This window comes from Amphibalanus amphitrite, unplaced genomic scaffold, assembly GCF_019059575.1.
Source record: "Amphibalanus amphitrite isolate SeventyFive unplaced genomic scaffold, NRLGWU_Aamphi_draft 000201F_arrow, whole genome shotgun sequence".
NCBI classification, from domain to species: domain Eukaryota; kingdom Metazoa; phylum Arthropoda; class Thecostraca; order Balanomorpha; family Balanidae; genus Amphibalanus; species Amphibalanus amphitrite.
Window position 1 is genome coordinate 472154 of NW_024881696.1, and position 16471 is coordinate 488624.

The 16471-nt window shown below is 48.6% G+C and overlaps 2 protein-coding genes across 3 annotated transcripts; one reads left to right on the top strand and one right to left on the bottom strand.

Annotated features, from left to right (window-relative positions):
* Positions 1–85: 85 nt before the first annotated feature.
* LOC122384878 (charged multivesicular body protein 7-like) lies at positions 86–9836 on the bottom strand. Of its 2 annotated transcripts, none has more exons than XM_043372677.1 (9): positions 9686–9836; positions 4500–4825; positions 3992–4172; positions 3479–3740; positions 3078–3199; positions 2743–2862; positions 2293–2391; positions 1691–1898; positions 86–1188 (listed from the first exon to the last, which is right to left on the bottom strand). In XM_043372677.1, the coding sequence occupies exons 2-9, from the start codon at positions 4745–4747 to the stop codon at positions 1094–1096; spliced, it is 1335 nt and encodes a 444-aa protein (XP_043228612.1). In that variant the 5' UTR covers positions 4748–4825; positions 9686–9836; the 3' UTR covers positions 86–1093. The 2 variants fall into 2 exon arrangements, with proteins under 2 accessions (XP_043228612.1, XP_043228614.1); XM_043372679.1 differs by having other exon boundaries at positions 4500–4780; positions 9686–9825.
* Positions 9837–14811: 4975 nt separating this feature from the next.
* On the top strand, positions 14812–16270 carry LOC122384880 (ribosomal protein 63, mitochondrial-like). Its single transcript, XM_043372682.1, has 3 exons — positions 14812–14909; positions 15126–15237; positions 15796–16270. Exons 1-3 carry the CDS (start codon positions 14851–14853, stop codon positions 15958–15960), a joined length of 336 nt encoding a protein of 111 aa, XP_043228617.1. The 5' UTR covers positions 14812–14850; the 3' UTR covers positions 15961–16270.
* Positions 16271–16471: the final 201 nt, after the last annotated feature.

Consider the following 16471-nt stretch of genomic DNA (forward strand, 5'->3'; position numbering starts at 1 on the left):
GAACAGTTTACAGTTAGAGCACGTTTCTACTGACTACTGAGGCGATCGAAATGGTATACTTTCACCTTCACCCAATAACATCCAACTACATCAAAGGTGTATTTAAATACAATTGCAATTGCGTTGCATACATGCGCGAAAAACATTCGCTGCCCGACTGTCTCAAAACTCTGCAAATCGTCTCTGCAAATGGCTGATTCAACTGGTGACAGTAATATTCAATGTGAAAAGGTCTACTAAGTTCCAGATAAGCATTGAACATTTGTTGCACCACAAGCGTGTTTTTTATGGAAGCACATCACGAAATGATGACCCAAAATTACTTCTTTGGTTGCTTGTCAGGAGATCGGCAGCAGATTTTCGATATTTATCGCTGACAAGCTAGATCACTGGAAATATCACATGAGGTCTACAGAAAAAGTGCGTTGGTCAGTACTCGGTGCATCAAGGCGACGTGTCCTACTAATTACAGAGGGGGGGGGGGGAACCGGGCAGCAAACTGGCGATTGCTTGGCAAATGACCATTAAACGTTGACTTCACATGGAGGTACAAAGCAACATTGGAAAGAAAGTTGGGGGATTAACACATCTATATGGGAGGCACTCGCCAGGCTGGCCATGGCATTAAACACTCACGGTCACGATAAAACAAAATCTCGCCTCTACCCCATTGCAAAAAGCCGGACATAACTGATGCACAATCCCTTTTAAATACAATGGGCTTGCATATCCCAGGGTCACGTAGGCATTGACTCACAAGATACTCAGCAGTGTCTTGGTATCACAGTCCCACCGAGACTCCACAATATCTCAAGACTCCCCATATTCCACCCAGAGTCAGACTGGACTCAGCTGAGTCGCTGAGTCAGTGCTTTCTTGATCTGACGCGTGCCGACGACGTCCTACTGGCAGTAAACCCAGTTACAGATAGACTGCAGTCACAGACTGCGGTCCTCAAACCTTGTGCAGTTGCGCATCCCACTGCGGTCTTCAAACCGTTAGCAGTTGCGCAACCCCCGTCCTCAAACCGTGCGCAGTTGCGCAGCGTCACTGCGGTCCTTCAACTATGCGTAGTTGCGTCGCCCGTCGGTCCTCAAACCTCCAGGGTCGGCGCGATCAGGCGGACGCGTGGCGTCTTGCTTCCCTCCGACATTTTGCCGGGAGATACGGTAGGCGGGCTGGGGAGGTCTGTGAACAGACAAGCCGGGTCAGTGCGTCTGTGAGACAGGTGGGCACTACAGGACAAGTCTACATATGGGCGGGCGGGGCTGGCAGGACAGGTCTGTGAGTAAAGGGATTCTTCTCGACTGTGAACGACACGACTCATCGCGCCTACAGCGGAATGATGAAAGGATACATCAGAAAGAGTGCGAAATCGCAAGATATTGTACCTGCCGGTCGTAATGAACATACGATGAAACACTCGACAAACATCAACGTTTAATAATACCAAGGTCATTCAGTGTCACTGTCCCCTGCGAACGACAGATATATTGGTCATCAATTGAAAGTCATGAAAGTTTATCTGAAAACTTTCAACTGCAGTTGATTTATGCATCACTTGTTCAGTCTAGTTGTCTTGCCTACAAGCAACTATGCGAGCACTGAGCGGCAGCAACAGCCAGGAAGCATGGGTACTCGGGTCTACCAACGACTAATAACTACCTCAGGCGCCAACAGATCCGCCTACCTTTCGGCTCGGCGCGCGGCGGCGTGGCCGGCAGCTCCTGTCTGCCGCGCTGTCGCGGCGTCGGCGGCTGCTTCTGGGGCGTGGCGGCGGCCGCTGTGCCTCCCATCAGCTCACTGAGCTCCTCCTCGAGCTCAGCAGCCTCGGCAGCGTCCCCGGGAGAGATCGGGCGTGCCAGCAGAGCGTCCATGTCCTCCTGGTCCTCGAGCATCTGATGGGAACGGGGACGGACGGGTTGGAGCGTGGGAAGGTGGGGTGCGGCTGGAGGGACTCACACTCGAAGCACATTCACGGTTATCTGAAGACTGGATAGATAGTACGCAAAAAGTCGCAGCCGACGTCCAAGCTAAAGAAATTTACGATTGATTCACAACAATGAGTTAAAATGAGCACAAGTCCTTTCAGACAGTGACCCAGATTCGCCATTTTTCAGTCCGGTGAAACTCTAGCTTTCATGAGCGACCGAGAAACGGATTAGCCTATTAGCTAACTAATATCGTCGCGAGATCGCAACACGACAGCGATACCAGAGATAACACGAAAGGTCGCACCAGCCGGAGAATCGGTACCACCTGAGCCCGTTTATGTATGACCACAACACCCACCTCTTGGCAGTCGGCCACCACCTGGTCCACCTTGTCGATCGTGACGTCACCGAAGGCGCCCTTGATGGCGGCCGTACCCCGTGAGAGCGCCTCCATCACCTGTGGAATGGAGGGGACACAGGGCGCGGTCAGTCGAGTATCATAACCAGGGGCCGTATTCACGTCGACTTCGTAAGTCGATTTTCGTGCGTAAGTATGATTTGGTATTCACGTCAACACTTCTTAAGTTTTTGTCGACGGAGTTCACGTGAATAAAAAAATTCACTTAAGAAGTAGGTCAAACTTAAGAAAATTCTTACGAAAATGATCGACGTGAATACGGCCCCAGACACTATAGCTCTAGCTCTCTTCAGACACTCACCGCCCGCACGCAGCATACCAATACTTTCAGACATAGAAAGGTAGCAAGCTATCAAGCCAGCTCTGATTTAAAACGCATTGGAGACCCACCTTTCGGTTATGTTTCGATTCTTCGATGGCGTGTAGCATCCCCTGGACGTTATCAAGAGTAGTCTGTCTTTTATCCAGCAGCGCCTGGGTCTTCTTCCACTGTCGGAGGTGCTTCTTAGCCTGCAAAAACGCGTCGCAGATGAAATCAAGTAGAATTTACAGCTCACGATGTCAAACAACGACGCACTTGAACTGTTTATCGGTTGACGAGCGCCATGCTAAAAGAACATGCCTAAGGATAGTCGACTGGTAAGTTAACCGCGCTGGTACCTGAAGTACGCGCTTTGTTTGTTTTCGACCCAAGGAAAGCTCAGCTGATCCGTCGACGTACGCACCGCCTCCCGCTGTCCGGTTTTGAGCAGCGCCTTGGCCTTGGCTCGCAGCTCCTCCTGACTGGTCTCCAGCTGTTCCACCCGCTCCCGCAGGGTGCTCTCCACCAGCGTCAGACGCAGAACGCCTGGGCACAACGCAGATAATGTGATTAGAGATAGTACAATCATTAATCAGCATTCAGTGTTTGACTACTGGGTTTACATCGCGATGCAAATACAAAAATTAAAGACTACATTGCCTTTAAGAAAGAAAAGACTCCAAAGCAAATTACCATACAAGAAAATTCGAGAACAAACTCAGTTGATACGCGATATATGAAGAATCCTTCACACAGAATCTCAGTTCACTGAGTTCGGGAGCATGATCATCCTACCCTCTAGCCCCACACTCCGCCTGTGCCGACCTTTCTCCAGTTCAGTGACGGTCGGTCTGCGGTCGGGCTCCCCTTCCAGTCGGAATTTGACCGCCGGCCGACCGTCCACCTCAGTGACGGTGACGCGACCCTGGTGCTGCAGCTGCAGCAGGGCCAGCTCCAGGTCCGACCGGCTGGCCAGCAGGTCACGGTGCAGCGCGTGCAGCCGGTCCGTGAGGATCAGAGCGCCAGCCGCCGGCTGCTCGGCGGCCAGGTGCGCCAGGTGCCGCGAGTACAGCTCGTCAGAGGCCTCCTGAAATGACAGACGAGGCGTGGCTTACGGGTGTGCCATTGGACATTACGTAACAGGAAATAAAAAATGAGCTTCAAAACAGGGTGGCTTATTTGAATTAAACCGACGGAAACCGAGGAAACCGACCGTAAACGCATGCATTACACAAAAGACAGCGTATAGTTATTACCAAATTACAAGACAATCCAGCTTCCCAGCTAACACCTCCATGCGTTTCTTCGTGCGTACAATTCATCTGTACTACCAGCTACCTTGAGCGCGGCCATGAGCACGACATTCTCCTCGTCCGGCTCAGGCCAGATGGTGCGCCTGGCCAGTCCCCAGCAGTAGCGGCACGGTCGCCAGACGAGCATCTCTGTGCCCCAGGCCACCCAGCCGGTGGAGGCGGCACACTGGTGCCGGAGCTCGGACACCGCTACCGCCTCACCCGTGCTGCGGGCGTGGAAATCACGGGGTCAAACTACAACGTACTGGATCAAAACTGCGTACTGAGAGGTTACATTTGCTGTTTAAGCCATGAAAATGGCGCTGCTGGTACATTGCGCTGGCTGCTAGAAAGAAGGTACGTGGTTACAATGTCCAACGACACCAAGGCACTGAACATTGATCAAATGATAACCAGATGGAACTGAATCTCAATTATCGTTTCAAACTAAATATAAAAATGAGTCAACAAACCAGTTGATGTAAAAAGGACAATCTCACGAAAAACTCTCATGACAGTCGAATAGAACTGCCATCTGTCACGCTCTCTCTTACCGCCTGAGGTTAGTGAACACCTCTCGCAGGCAGCTGGGCCTGTGGCAGCCGACAATATGTTCAGCCTCCAGTCGGCGCCTGCTGAGCTGCAGCCGGCGCTGTTTGCGGCACACGTCAGCCAGCTCTTGGCGCCAGAACGCCATCTTGGTGTCATACCCCTGCGGGTTCACCTCCCGCGAGCGGAACGGACTGAACAAGGCGCCCACCACCATCTCGTCCTCACGCCAGTTGGCCGGTACCGCTGCCATGGCTGCTCACTTTCAGCTGGTTCAATGGACTGTCTGTGTCTCCTTAGGGCACAGTTAGTATGAGAGCACTGAGCAGAGCTGTAAAATTTAAAATTTGAGTCATCCTCTATGCTTGCTGCGAAGGGTGCTAGAGTAAAGTTAGATAGGTATTAATATATTATTGTTAATATGATAATTATGTTACAAATATGATTATTATATTATAAGTATGATTATTATTATCAAAAATATGATAACTCTGTATTATTATAAATATGATAGGCTATAAAAATCGCAGTTCAGAGGCCTCTTGCACCAAACTACCTAGCTAGGTAAAATCGAAAAACCGGTTTCAGAATAAGCTAATCTAACGGTGGTAAATTTGTTTGCAATAGCCCAATACATAATCCTACATATGCTTGCAAAATTTTGCACGCAAATTGTTACATTTGAGGCTTGGACTGGGTATACGATGCAAAATAATCCAAGCATTGGTGCAAGAGGATTTTGGTGCAAGAGGCCTCAGCAAAGATAATTAAGAATCAAAGGACAATTATTTATCATGGTAATACGAACGAGCACGAAGCATGGTCAATGTGTCTTCTCAACCTTCATTAGGATTTCTGGCTCATCACGCTGGGAAGACCGCGGAGTGGTGCTCAGCTAAGTCCCCAGGCTTCTGAGAGAAGGGGACATGGCCTGTCAACAATCAGGACCTGTCCCCGACCGAAAACCTCTGAATGGTGGTCAAACAAGAGCTCAGCAAGCTACCGCCCGCCAGCTAAGAAGAGACTTATTTCTGGAATTTTTTTGGGATATTATGTAAAAAATGATTTTTTTTTTATTTTATCCAAAATAGGTACCTATTCAAAAATCCGAGCTTGCAGGTTTATAGCACTGGTAATTCTACAACTTTTTATCTGAACACTTTTCTGTATCTTTACAGCTATAGGCATGACAGCTCTTCCCGCGAAACCTTTTTCTTTTTGTCGAAAGAGCAGAACATGGCGTAATTTTGACGTCATTTGGCCAATTTGTCATAATCTTTGGATTTTTTTTTTCTTTTTTATACCAGAGGTCCGCAACCTTTTTTGGGTGCGGGCCGGATATGAGATTATAAAGCAGCCGGCGGGCCGGAGCATAGTAGTTATGGTTCCAAATTCCAATGTGCTTCAATGAAACGTAAATTTCGAAAAAATATGACAGCGTTACAAATCAATTTTTAGTTGTGACAGCTCACATGTTTTGTCTTTTGTCATAGGATGAAACGTACCCTTTCCACACAGATTCTGGCTGAAGAAAAGGCGAGTTTGAAAAGATAAGGAATGTTCTTGTCCATTGTATTATCTGATCAGATACCCAACTAGCAAAATTGGTCTGTATCTGGTTTTACTCTGGCTAGCTCCAGCATTTTTACTCGGCCGAAGTACTGGCAAGGTCTGGCTCAGCAAATAAGATAAGTCTGGGGCTTAGGCGGTATCTGGTTTTACTCTGGCTAGCTGCGGCATCTCACTGCGGCCGAGGCACGGCCAGGGTCTGAGGCTCTACTGGAGATGATATGCGATCCCGGGGCTCGCACGTACCATAGTCGGACGGACGTAAGCCGTAGCAGCCGTGCCTTACCTCAACCGTACTTCAGTCACAAGAAGCCAGAATAGCTACGAGACAGCCGGACCTAGCCATAGCTGATAGCACGCCTTGGCAGACAGCCGGACTTGAGCCGAATTTGGCGGTCCAAAAACCATACCAACTTTGGAGCGCAGCGCTACGGCAAAGGCTGGCTAGCCGGAAAAGAGGGCCAAATCGACCCAAACCCCTGTTCCGATGGTAGTCCGTTTACACTGGCCCAAATCTGGTATGTCTGAGTTCCCGGGGCATAACGAGTCAAACCAAATTGCTAGCTGTGTGTGTGGGGGGGGAGGGGGGCTCTACGACAGCTGACACAAGATCCCGTAGCACACCAGCGCCGTGGCCGGACTTATGCCAAACCAGTCGTGCCGTACCTCAAGCGTACTTCAGCCAAAGTAAGCTACAGCAGATACGACACACTGCCGGACATAGCCGTAGCACTCCCGAACGGTGCCGCACTATAGCCGTAGCGAAACCACACCAACTTCGGAGCACTACGGGAAAGATGGCTAGCCGGAATAGAGCCACAGCGACCAAAACCCCTGTTCCAAAGGCGTTCCGCTTACACCCGCTCAAGTCTGGCATGTCGGAGTTTCCGGAGCAAAACAGAATTGAACCAAAACAAATTGCTGGCTGGGCACCTATAGATATCAGATGGCGTAAGAAGTACGCCATTGTTACGAGCGAGCGAGCGAGCGAGTTCATACTGAATTAAGGGAAAATCCTGAGTATGAGCGGCCGGCCGGCCGGCCGTGGGGACGCTCTTCAAAAGCTAATATCTTAGTAACGGGACATCCGATTGACAAGCGGTCTTCTTTACTGAATGTCATTTGGACGTAAAAGTTCTGTGGTGTGATGGCCACCATGCGTTCTTGCCAACCACCGCACGTGGCGCGTGGTAAAGTTGGACATTTTTTAAGAATCCCCAAAATTGCAACCTCAATAACGGCACAACGGTTGGGCCGATTGAATTGAAACTCGGTACACAGTTAGGTCTCCATCAGATAATTCATCTGCATGGGGTGCTACAGCACGTGCGCACGTGCAGGGGGCGCTCCCAGATCTCGAGAACGGCTGGGCCGATTGCGCTCAAATTTGGTACACGGTTGGGGACCAGTTAGTAGGGTGCCGTGCAAAAGTCAGTTTGGACCCCGCTTGCACGTCCGCACGTGCAGAATGCCGCTTCCAGATCTCAGGAACGGCTGGGCCGATTGCGTTCAAATTTGGCACACCGCTAGCGACCGGTTAGAAGGGTGCTTTGCACAAGCCCGTTGGAAGTACCCTCTCGCCCTTGCGTACGTGCAGGGCTCACTATCTCGCTCGCTCGTTCTTCGCCCAAAAGGCGTTTTACTGGTATTGTAATGTGCCAACGCACACTCTAGTAACTTTTGTATGATAAAGTCGATTTCTGAAGGAACTGCGGCCCGGAACACAATGTTTGCTGCTGATACCAGCCGCGGGCCGTATGTACGTCAGATCATCGTCGCGGGCCGGATCCGGCCCTCGGGCCGTAGGTTGCCGACCCCTGATTTATACCAAGAGGTATCCCGAAAGTTTCGTGGCGATATCTGCACTAGTTTAATAGGTATCTAGGGAAAAGGACAGGGGGCTGGCATGGGCCGTGTCATCCCCCCCCCCCCTACAGGGCGCGGGTTAAGGAGCCTACCCTAACCAGAACGCCACAGCTAGGGCTGCGGAGTCGATGGATCTTCGCTGACTCCGACTACGACTCTAGCTTTCAAAACCCAACACACACTCCGACCCCGACTTCGGGCAGAACTGTCGACTCCGACCGACTTTAACTCCCGACTCTGACTCCACAGACTGGCAAAGCCACGGAGTCGATGCATTTTCGGTGACTTCAACTCCAACTCTGAACCTGGCTCCGGTTTCCAAAATAGGCTCCGACTCCGACTCCGGTCAGAATTGTCGACTACGACCGTCGACTGACACCGAATCTGACTCTGGCTTTTCAGCCCACTGCAACCTTGGACTTCTTAGCATGGAAGACAGGTTGCATTGAGGCGACCTGATCGAAACGTGCGACCCGGGTGCAGGCTCCAGCTATCAGAGAGGGTTATGGTGGACAGTGAGCAGTTCTTTGAAGTTGCCCATGAATACTACACTAAAGGGCACCATCTGGAACTGAGTGTCAACTGAGTCACTGAGTTAACAACTGAGTCAACTGAGTGTCAAATGATCTGCAACTGAGTCACTGGTGAGCCTTTCATTCAATTCAAGTACCTAGTAGTAAAGCAGGAGGCATACTTGCTTTTTTGCAACCAAGGACAGGCGCTGTAGGTTAGGCTGTAGGTTGAGGTTGTAGGTTTTAGGTGGTAGGTTTTAAGTTGTAGATTGTAGGTTTTAGGTTAAAGGTAAGGTTGGGTTTGGTTTGGTTTGATCAGAAAGTATCTCTGGGTAGTGGGTATAGCAACTCTCCTTGGTTGCAAAAACAAGTGAGACGCCTGCTTTACAACTACCCAATATTTAGCCAAGGATGCAAGCTTGTAATTAGGTGGCTTCACCAAATTGCCAGTCAGATAAGGGCCAATAAGAGTGGAAAAAGGATCAATGGCAGACATGGGCACAGATCCCAGACAACCAATCACGGAAACTGAGATGGCCATTAGATTGATGGTCTTCAAGCATGAAATTATGGTGGAAAACATGGCTAATAGAACTCATAGAAGCCTCTCAATGAACCAACTATTTTGCATTCCTTCAGCGTTATCAGATCTGAGTAAATCCCTCAAGATCTATCTCGGATACATGATTCGTGATCATGGATCCTAGATGCATCTTGAGGGATTTTTTCAAAACTGTAAGCTCTGACGGAATGCAAAATAGCTGGTTCGTTGAGAGGCATCTATTAGTTATGTTTTCCACAATAATTTCACACTTTAAGAGTACCACTAATCTAGTGGTCATCTTGATTTTCGTGTTTGGTTGTCTGGGATCCGTATTCCGTGTCCATGTCTGATCAATGGCAAAACAATGAAATAATGTTCAAGTGTCAGTGTGGCTAATTGTAGGATGTAAATGACCACCCACTCAATCGCTTTTTCCTTGTAGGGTTGAGACTGAAAAGCTGCTCTTAAAAATTGGGGATGATTGTAAAAAAAAAAAATCATTGGGATCTGTTGGATATCGACTCACAGTTAAATTGACAACTTTTGGGACACTGTTAAATGGGCGCAGTGCGGCCCAAACCCATCAACATCAACGTAATACGTTGACATGACTGATGACATTGCCATGGCATTTGAAAGTCTCAATTTGCATGTTCGTACATATACTGCCTTGGTTCGTACAAGCAAATTACATTTGTACCTGCACTTGTCCACTGTCTCGCTCCTCGCCAAGAAAAAGTGTTTCAAGAAAAAGTGTTTAACTGGCCATATTTAATACCTTTAAACCCATTGAAAAACTACTAAAACTCAAAATAAGCTTCAGGTCAAGCCTAGAGGTTACCACATCGCAGTAGCATACAAAACAAAGACAAAATATTTTGAAAAATTGTATGTTTGATGATCCTATACGGAATCTCATATATGAATATTGACCAATGGTTTTGTTGATTTTCTGTTAGCGGTGCATTATGACAGTGCTTACGACCATCGTTGAATACAAATACAAATTAGTCTTTTATTAGCATTCAATAAAAAACAAATTAAAAATTACGTCATGAGCTTTAAAGAATTATTTTTTAAAATGTTGCCATTCGTTCTTTTTTGAAAAATAATTGGAAAAATGGATACATAATTTTTCAACTTACATTACAAAACATTCAACAATTGACTTTTTAAACAATGGTATGGACTATGGAGCCTTTTGAAATATTATTTTGTATCCTTAAATATTAAGGCTTAAGTTATTGTTACGTCACAAAAATATTGATAATATACAATAAATCTAGGAGGATTGTGGCGCTTTTGAGACATTGCGCCGTACCTTTCTTGTTTCTGCCTTGGGTCGCGGTTGTAAACAAAAAAAAAACCTCATCATTATAAGGCCTTGTAAGTTCAAGTTCTCGCGTGAAAGGTATGTAAAATACAGACGCATCTGTATATATGTATATATTTGTTTCTTTGTTGTTTTTGATGAAATATGATAGGTACCTATGGTGCCTTTATTGCATTAAGGCTGCTCTGTTTATTTCAGTGGTTTGGGTTAGTAAAAACCTCAAAAGTCAAAAGTACCTTTTCCATGTGATACTTGATGTTACGAATTATCTAGGAATATTCCTCTTTCCTGTGAAATATCATGGCCAAAAGTCAGAGTGCTCAATGTTTTTTTTCACTTTTCGTTTATTTTCAATAACACGACACTTCAATTTCGATTTGCATACCTCTGTTACACACTTTGCACACCTTCCACATACACCATTTCCTTTTTCCCCCGCCCGCATTGCCCTACGAATTACACATATGCTCGTCCCTTCTGGGGCGGCTGCCGGCTGGGCCTGCGACCTGTCACCTTGGTATGTATGGGTGGCTAGCCACCTGCCCAGCTGGCAGTTTGCTGCCCAGACTGCAAAACGTGGCAGGTTTCGACAATGAGATCTTGGGCATGCATAGGGCCTCCGCAGTCTGCTAGGCGCTAGCCCTCCTCAGGCATGCATTACAAATCTCAGGTGTGTAAGGAATGGTCCAATTGCTCAGGCGTGCAATAATGAGTTGGGGCGTACATGCCTGGAGACTGGAGAGTTCGCACTCGAAGGTTGCTAATGAAACAAACGTGAAATGCGCAGACGGACGTCTACGCAACTACCCACTTTTGTGAGAGCGCTCAGCGCTCTTTATTGAGATTAACCCCGCGTTCGATGTCTCTCGGACGACGAAAATTCTACGTCGTCCGGCCAATCCCGTCCAAGGTCAGCGGGGGCTCGGCTGCGGTTGTGGAACGTGATTGGCCGGACGGCGTAGAATCTTCGCCGTCCGGGAGACATCGAACGCGGGGTAAATGTGCGGGTGTGACAATTATTCCGGCGTTTTCATTGCGGCTGGCATATATGGGAGATGGGAGGAAGAATCTCTGCTAGATGGCAGACCCGTTGTTTACTCCCTCTGCCTCACTGAGGCGTAGCCGAAGTCTGGAGGGACCTGTGGGCGGCCCCCAGGGCGCTCCACGGCGTCGCCGCGGTCGCACCTCCTCCACGTGGAACCCAGCAGGTGGTGCCGGGGTGCCGTCTTCGAGAGGGATTTGTTGGCGGCTCCCCGCCGCCCGCACGGATGCTTCGCGCGGCGGACCTCGGTTCGGTTGGACCCCTTCCCAACCGCTCGACCCTCGATCGAGATAGAGCCTCGCGTAAAAGAACGAGCGCATTGCTCGTGACAAGAGGAAGTAGATACTAATAGATTTTGAGATCTTAGATCATTGGCCGACCTTTTGGGTCAGGTCAATGATCTCTATTTGTCAGGAAAATTAGGACCTGCTAGATTTTCTTGAAGTGAAACGAGTTTTCTCTGAAATATTTTTGGGTCCAGATTATGATTTTCACGCTAGCTTTGTTTGGCGTGAGTGTAGATATGCGTGTAATTGTGACGCGTGTGTGTTGTGTGTAATCCTGTGCCCACCTCATTCGTTTCACCTGACTCGGCAGCCAATAATAGCAATTTTAGGATGAATCGGCTTGCCAAGATCAGTACAATGCAATACAATAGGTTGTAGAGTTATCTAGTTTTGCCTCCTGCAATATGTCCCGGGCGAGAGTGGCCAGTGTCGCACGCTGCGCGCCGTCGCCAAACTGATGGTGCTGCGCCAGAAGGCGCTCAGCAAATTACTGTTAACGCCAGACCCCTTGAGACCCTAATTTTTCGCGATTACTTTTAAATGCGTGAAGGAATTTCAACCAAGCTCAGGACATGGCCGTTTCAAGACAGGCCGAAACTTTTACAATTTAGATATTTTATCGCCATTTCAATATTTCAGGCACTTGTCATTGACTCGTAATGTTAAATTTCGAGCAAGATTTTCATCCGGTGTGTAGAGGCTATCACCAGTCAGTCTGTGATACGTTATGACGTCACAGCTAAGCCCCGCCTCTGTGGTCTTGGCCTGCGGCGGTTTCGGGCCGGCGCGCGGTCACTCTCGCTGTGGCGGGGAGCGGGGACGGGCGACGGGCGAGCGGTGCCGAAAGCCGGCGGAGTTGTGCGTAGCGTCTTGGCTGACAGTGCCCAGAGAGCGACATGATGACTAAGGAGTCATAAATGCTCAATGCGCGTTGCTTCTACAATGCTGATATGTTCGCTGATATTTTTTTTATATAAGCTGCATATGACGGGCAGATGGCATATAACTGACATAAGGTTAGGAAATATTCACCTGTATTTAAAGCCTATGGCGTTGCAGATAATGCGATAATGGGATGTCGGATGTCACCAAGTAGCTGCCGATTTGTACATCGCTATGCAACCATCGAACAACGCAATAATAAGTTAATTGCCTGAGCTTCACATCATACGGCTCGCTCGTATTTCAAACAGATACCCTACATCGAAAATCGTATTTGTTAGGAATCGTTAACGTTTGTTCGAAGCACGACTGAGTAGTAGGTTGAGGAGTGATGGTCCTCTTGGTCCTATATACAAGAGTCAACAAGAGCCTAACATTTACTTGACCGTCTGCTGCAATTGACTCATAGCACGTGAAGCGTCAGCGAAATTCATAGTCCATCACAGATGGCAGGGGTGTCGTTTGTACAGAGGTCGCTGATGGGCACGGGTCAATGCCGCAGTCGTGGGCGGAGCCTAATGTCATATGACGTAGAAAGCCTCTATCCAGGATGGAAAAACAGTTAACATTACGAGTCAATGACAAGTGCCTGAAATATTGAAATGGCGATAAAATATCTAAATAGTAAAAGTTTCGGCCTGTCTTGAAACGGCCATGTCCTGAGCTTGGTTGAAATTCCTTCACGCATTTAAAAGTAATCGCGAAAAATTAGGGTCTCAAGGGGTCTGGCGTTAACAGTAGTCTCCAACCATCTTAACGACCTGCGCGACGTTCTCGCCGACATCGACCCGGCGTTCAGAGGTACCGAGATGCAGGACGCCAACGAGTTCTTGCTGCGCCTGCTAGACACCATGAAGGAAGAGATCGACGCACGGCGGCCGACCGACAACCCGGTGCGAGACAACTTTCAGTGCCAGACCGTCGAGAGCTACATGTGCACCAAGTGTCATGAAACGGTACTGAAACGGCAAGAAAACATATGCTGGTTTGTTAGCGTGCCACGCCGTCAGGCCGGGTACAGAGACGCCCACGCTGCAAGACGCATTGCGAATGTGCATGCGGCCTGACCGGCGCGAGCGGTTCTGTCAGCACTGCTGCCATGATGAGTGCCGCGTTACCACCAAAATCAGCCAGCTGCCCAGGACGCTGATACTACAGCTCAACCGGTACGTCTTCCTTGGGGAGGAATCGAAGAAAATCCGCGCCAATGTCGGCATTCCCAAGTTCCTTTCGCTGAACGAATATGTCGCGGACAACGTCACCCGGCCTCCCGATTGGAAGTGCAGGAAGCCCTCCCTGTGCACCCTCTCCGACTTCGAGGAGTCTGAGGCACCCAGCTCGGGTCCGTCACCTCCGTCCACCGCCCGTGGGCCGTCGTCAGTGCCGGCCGCCACCGCCGGCCCGCCGGGATCCCCCGCCGCTGGATCGCCGGTGTCGGCCGGAACCGCAGCGCCGGCGCGTCCCCCGTCACCGGCGACCGATGCTGAGCCGCTGCCACCGCCGCCGCCAGCGCAGGCTGAGCTGGTGGTGCTGGACGCCGACTCCGAGTCCAAACCGGCACAGACCCGCGAGGACGAAGACCGCGAGCCCCAGAAAGCCATCATGAGGTCGCTAGAGGAGGGAGCGCCGGGCGACGCCTTGGAGCAGGCACACCTCTCGGAGTTCTGCGTGGAAGACGGCCAGTGTCTCTGCTCAGTGGACCTGGCCGGCGACTTTACCTACCGGCTGGTGGGCGTCGTCAGCCACTACGGCGGCGCCTCGCACTCCGGACACTACGTGGGACTGACGATCGCCGAGTCAGCTGTGTCGACGAGGCCGACGTTCTGGGCGAGGGACACCAGAAAAACGGCTACATTTTCTTCTACCTCTACAATGACCTATGCAACCAAGTGGTCAGCGTAGAGGGAGCCGGCGGGGCGCTGTGACCGCCGCGCCAGGCTCTGAGCGGCACCGGCGGTGGTGGACCGACCCCGACCGCCCCCTTTCGTATGAGTGTATGTGCGTCCATGTGTGCGTGCGCGTGCGCGAATAGGTGATCGTGAATGTTGATAAAACGTGACTGACTGATTCTTGCCAGTAATTATCTTGTCGTGTGTGACAAATATAAATTCCCTGACGACTGAAAAAAAAATATGCTTGAATGATAAAGTACGATGTAAGAGCACGGTGCCATACCTATGGCTGTGCCCTGATTTATATTAACCAGAAATCACTCTTCTTCATTTCAGAGCTATTTTCGTCATTTTCGTTAAGTTTTCACAATGAGGCTAGCAGTGGCATTATTAAGAAAAAAGATGCCCAATGGAAACATCTGGACTGGGTAAGAAGATAATTTTTGCTTGAACCTGTTGGAAACCTAGTTAACAACATATATGTAAAGCATTTCCAAATATCTGTTTGGTGTTTATTGTTGATTTAGTATTTATTTATTAAATATTTGCTGATCTGTAAAACAATTTCCTGTGATATGTGAAGATAATATAATTATTCATTTCCTATACCTATCCAGTTTGCAATACAAATGTACTCTTTTCAGGAAACATCGGCTGCCCCACCGTGTGCAAGACGCCCATCTCGACCGTATGCAGCGGCGGTTAGCGATTGAAGAGAGGAACATGCTTCTGTTGAGGAATCCCTATCTCACCTTGGTGAGGAATCGTCATTGTTCTAGCATACGAGTATGTACCTATTGGATATTGATATTGTTTTCATCAACTACATAAGCATTTTATGTCTTAATCCGTTTAGGGTTATTATAATATTCAATTATTGTCATATATTATACAGGCATAAAATGCCCCAGGAACTTGTCGAAAATTCACGTATTTTAAGTGCGACCAAGAAACATACTATTTTCCTCCAGTTTTGCCTATTGCGATCCTAGACTGCACTAGGCAGTGGTACATGTTTCCACACTTTCAAACCATTTGTTTAGTAAAGCTATGTAGTGTTATATTCCTTCCGTTCAAAGCGCATTATCGCTTTATAACATTTTTTCATCTGCTGTGTTCGACATGTGTAACACTTTAAGTGAAAATATACCTAGCGATCATAGTTTCCGATGAGTTATTCGGATAGATTGTTTAAAGAATCTTCATTTCAACTATATTTCAGGACATCCTGATAGCTTGTTACTTAAAAATGACAAAAAAAAATAAGATGTTAGACGAACGTAACGCAGTTTTGTTGTTGGTCTCGTTCCGAAGGAGCAGTCGGCTGGCATCGGAGCGGCGCTCAACAAGCGGGAGAACTGGCTGGACGAGAAGAAGCTGCTGTCGGCGATGGTGCTCAAAGGTCGCACGAAGCCCATGAACCATGTGCGGATAGAGGACCGGTTCAGGGTGCTCTACAACAGTGATGGGTGGGAATAGATAGCAGTGTGGCCTAGGGGCGCTCGAGTCGTCAGTGATCGAACAGGAGTCATGAGCAGTGTGTAACAGAATGCGTGGCGTGGGTAACTTGCTATAGTCACAGTCACAACTCGCATTGTGACTGGTGAGAACTGTAAGTATGAGATTTGATGGAAGAGGTTTGATGTGAGAAATGGTATACGAGTACTTTGACTTTATGGACGAGTCGATTCAGAGTGTTCCATATTTGTCCTGTGTTGTGTGTGTCAGAGACGAGCCCACTTGTATTTGATCGTGCCTATGTTGGATAATACAGACAAAATGTGTGCTAGCTTGCCTTGTAAATGGTCTTATATAATACTGAACGAGGCCGGTGTAAATAAATTTTCAAGACCGAGGTCCTTACTGGATTTTTGAACGAGGCCGAAGGCCGAGTTCAAAAATCAGTAAGGACTGAGGTCTTGAAAATTTATCACCGGCCGAGTTTGGTATGTATTTTACTGTATGCCAACGATGCCAACGATAAATTTAT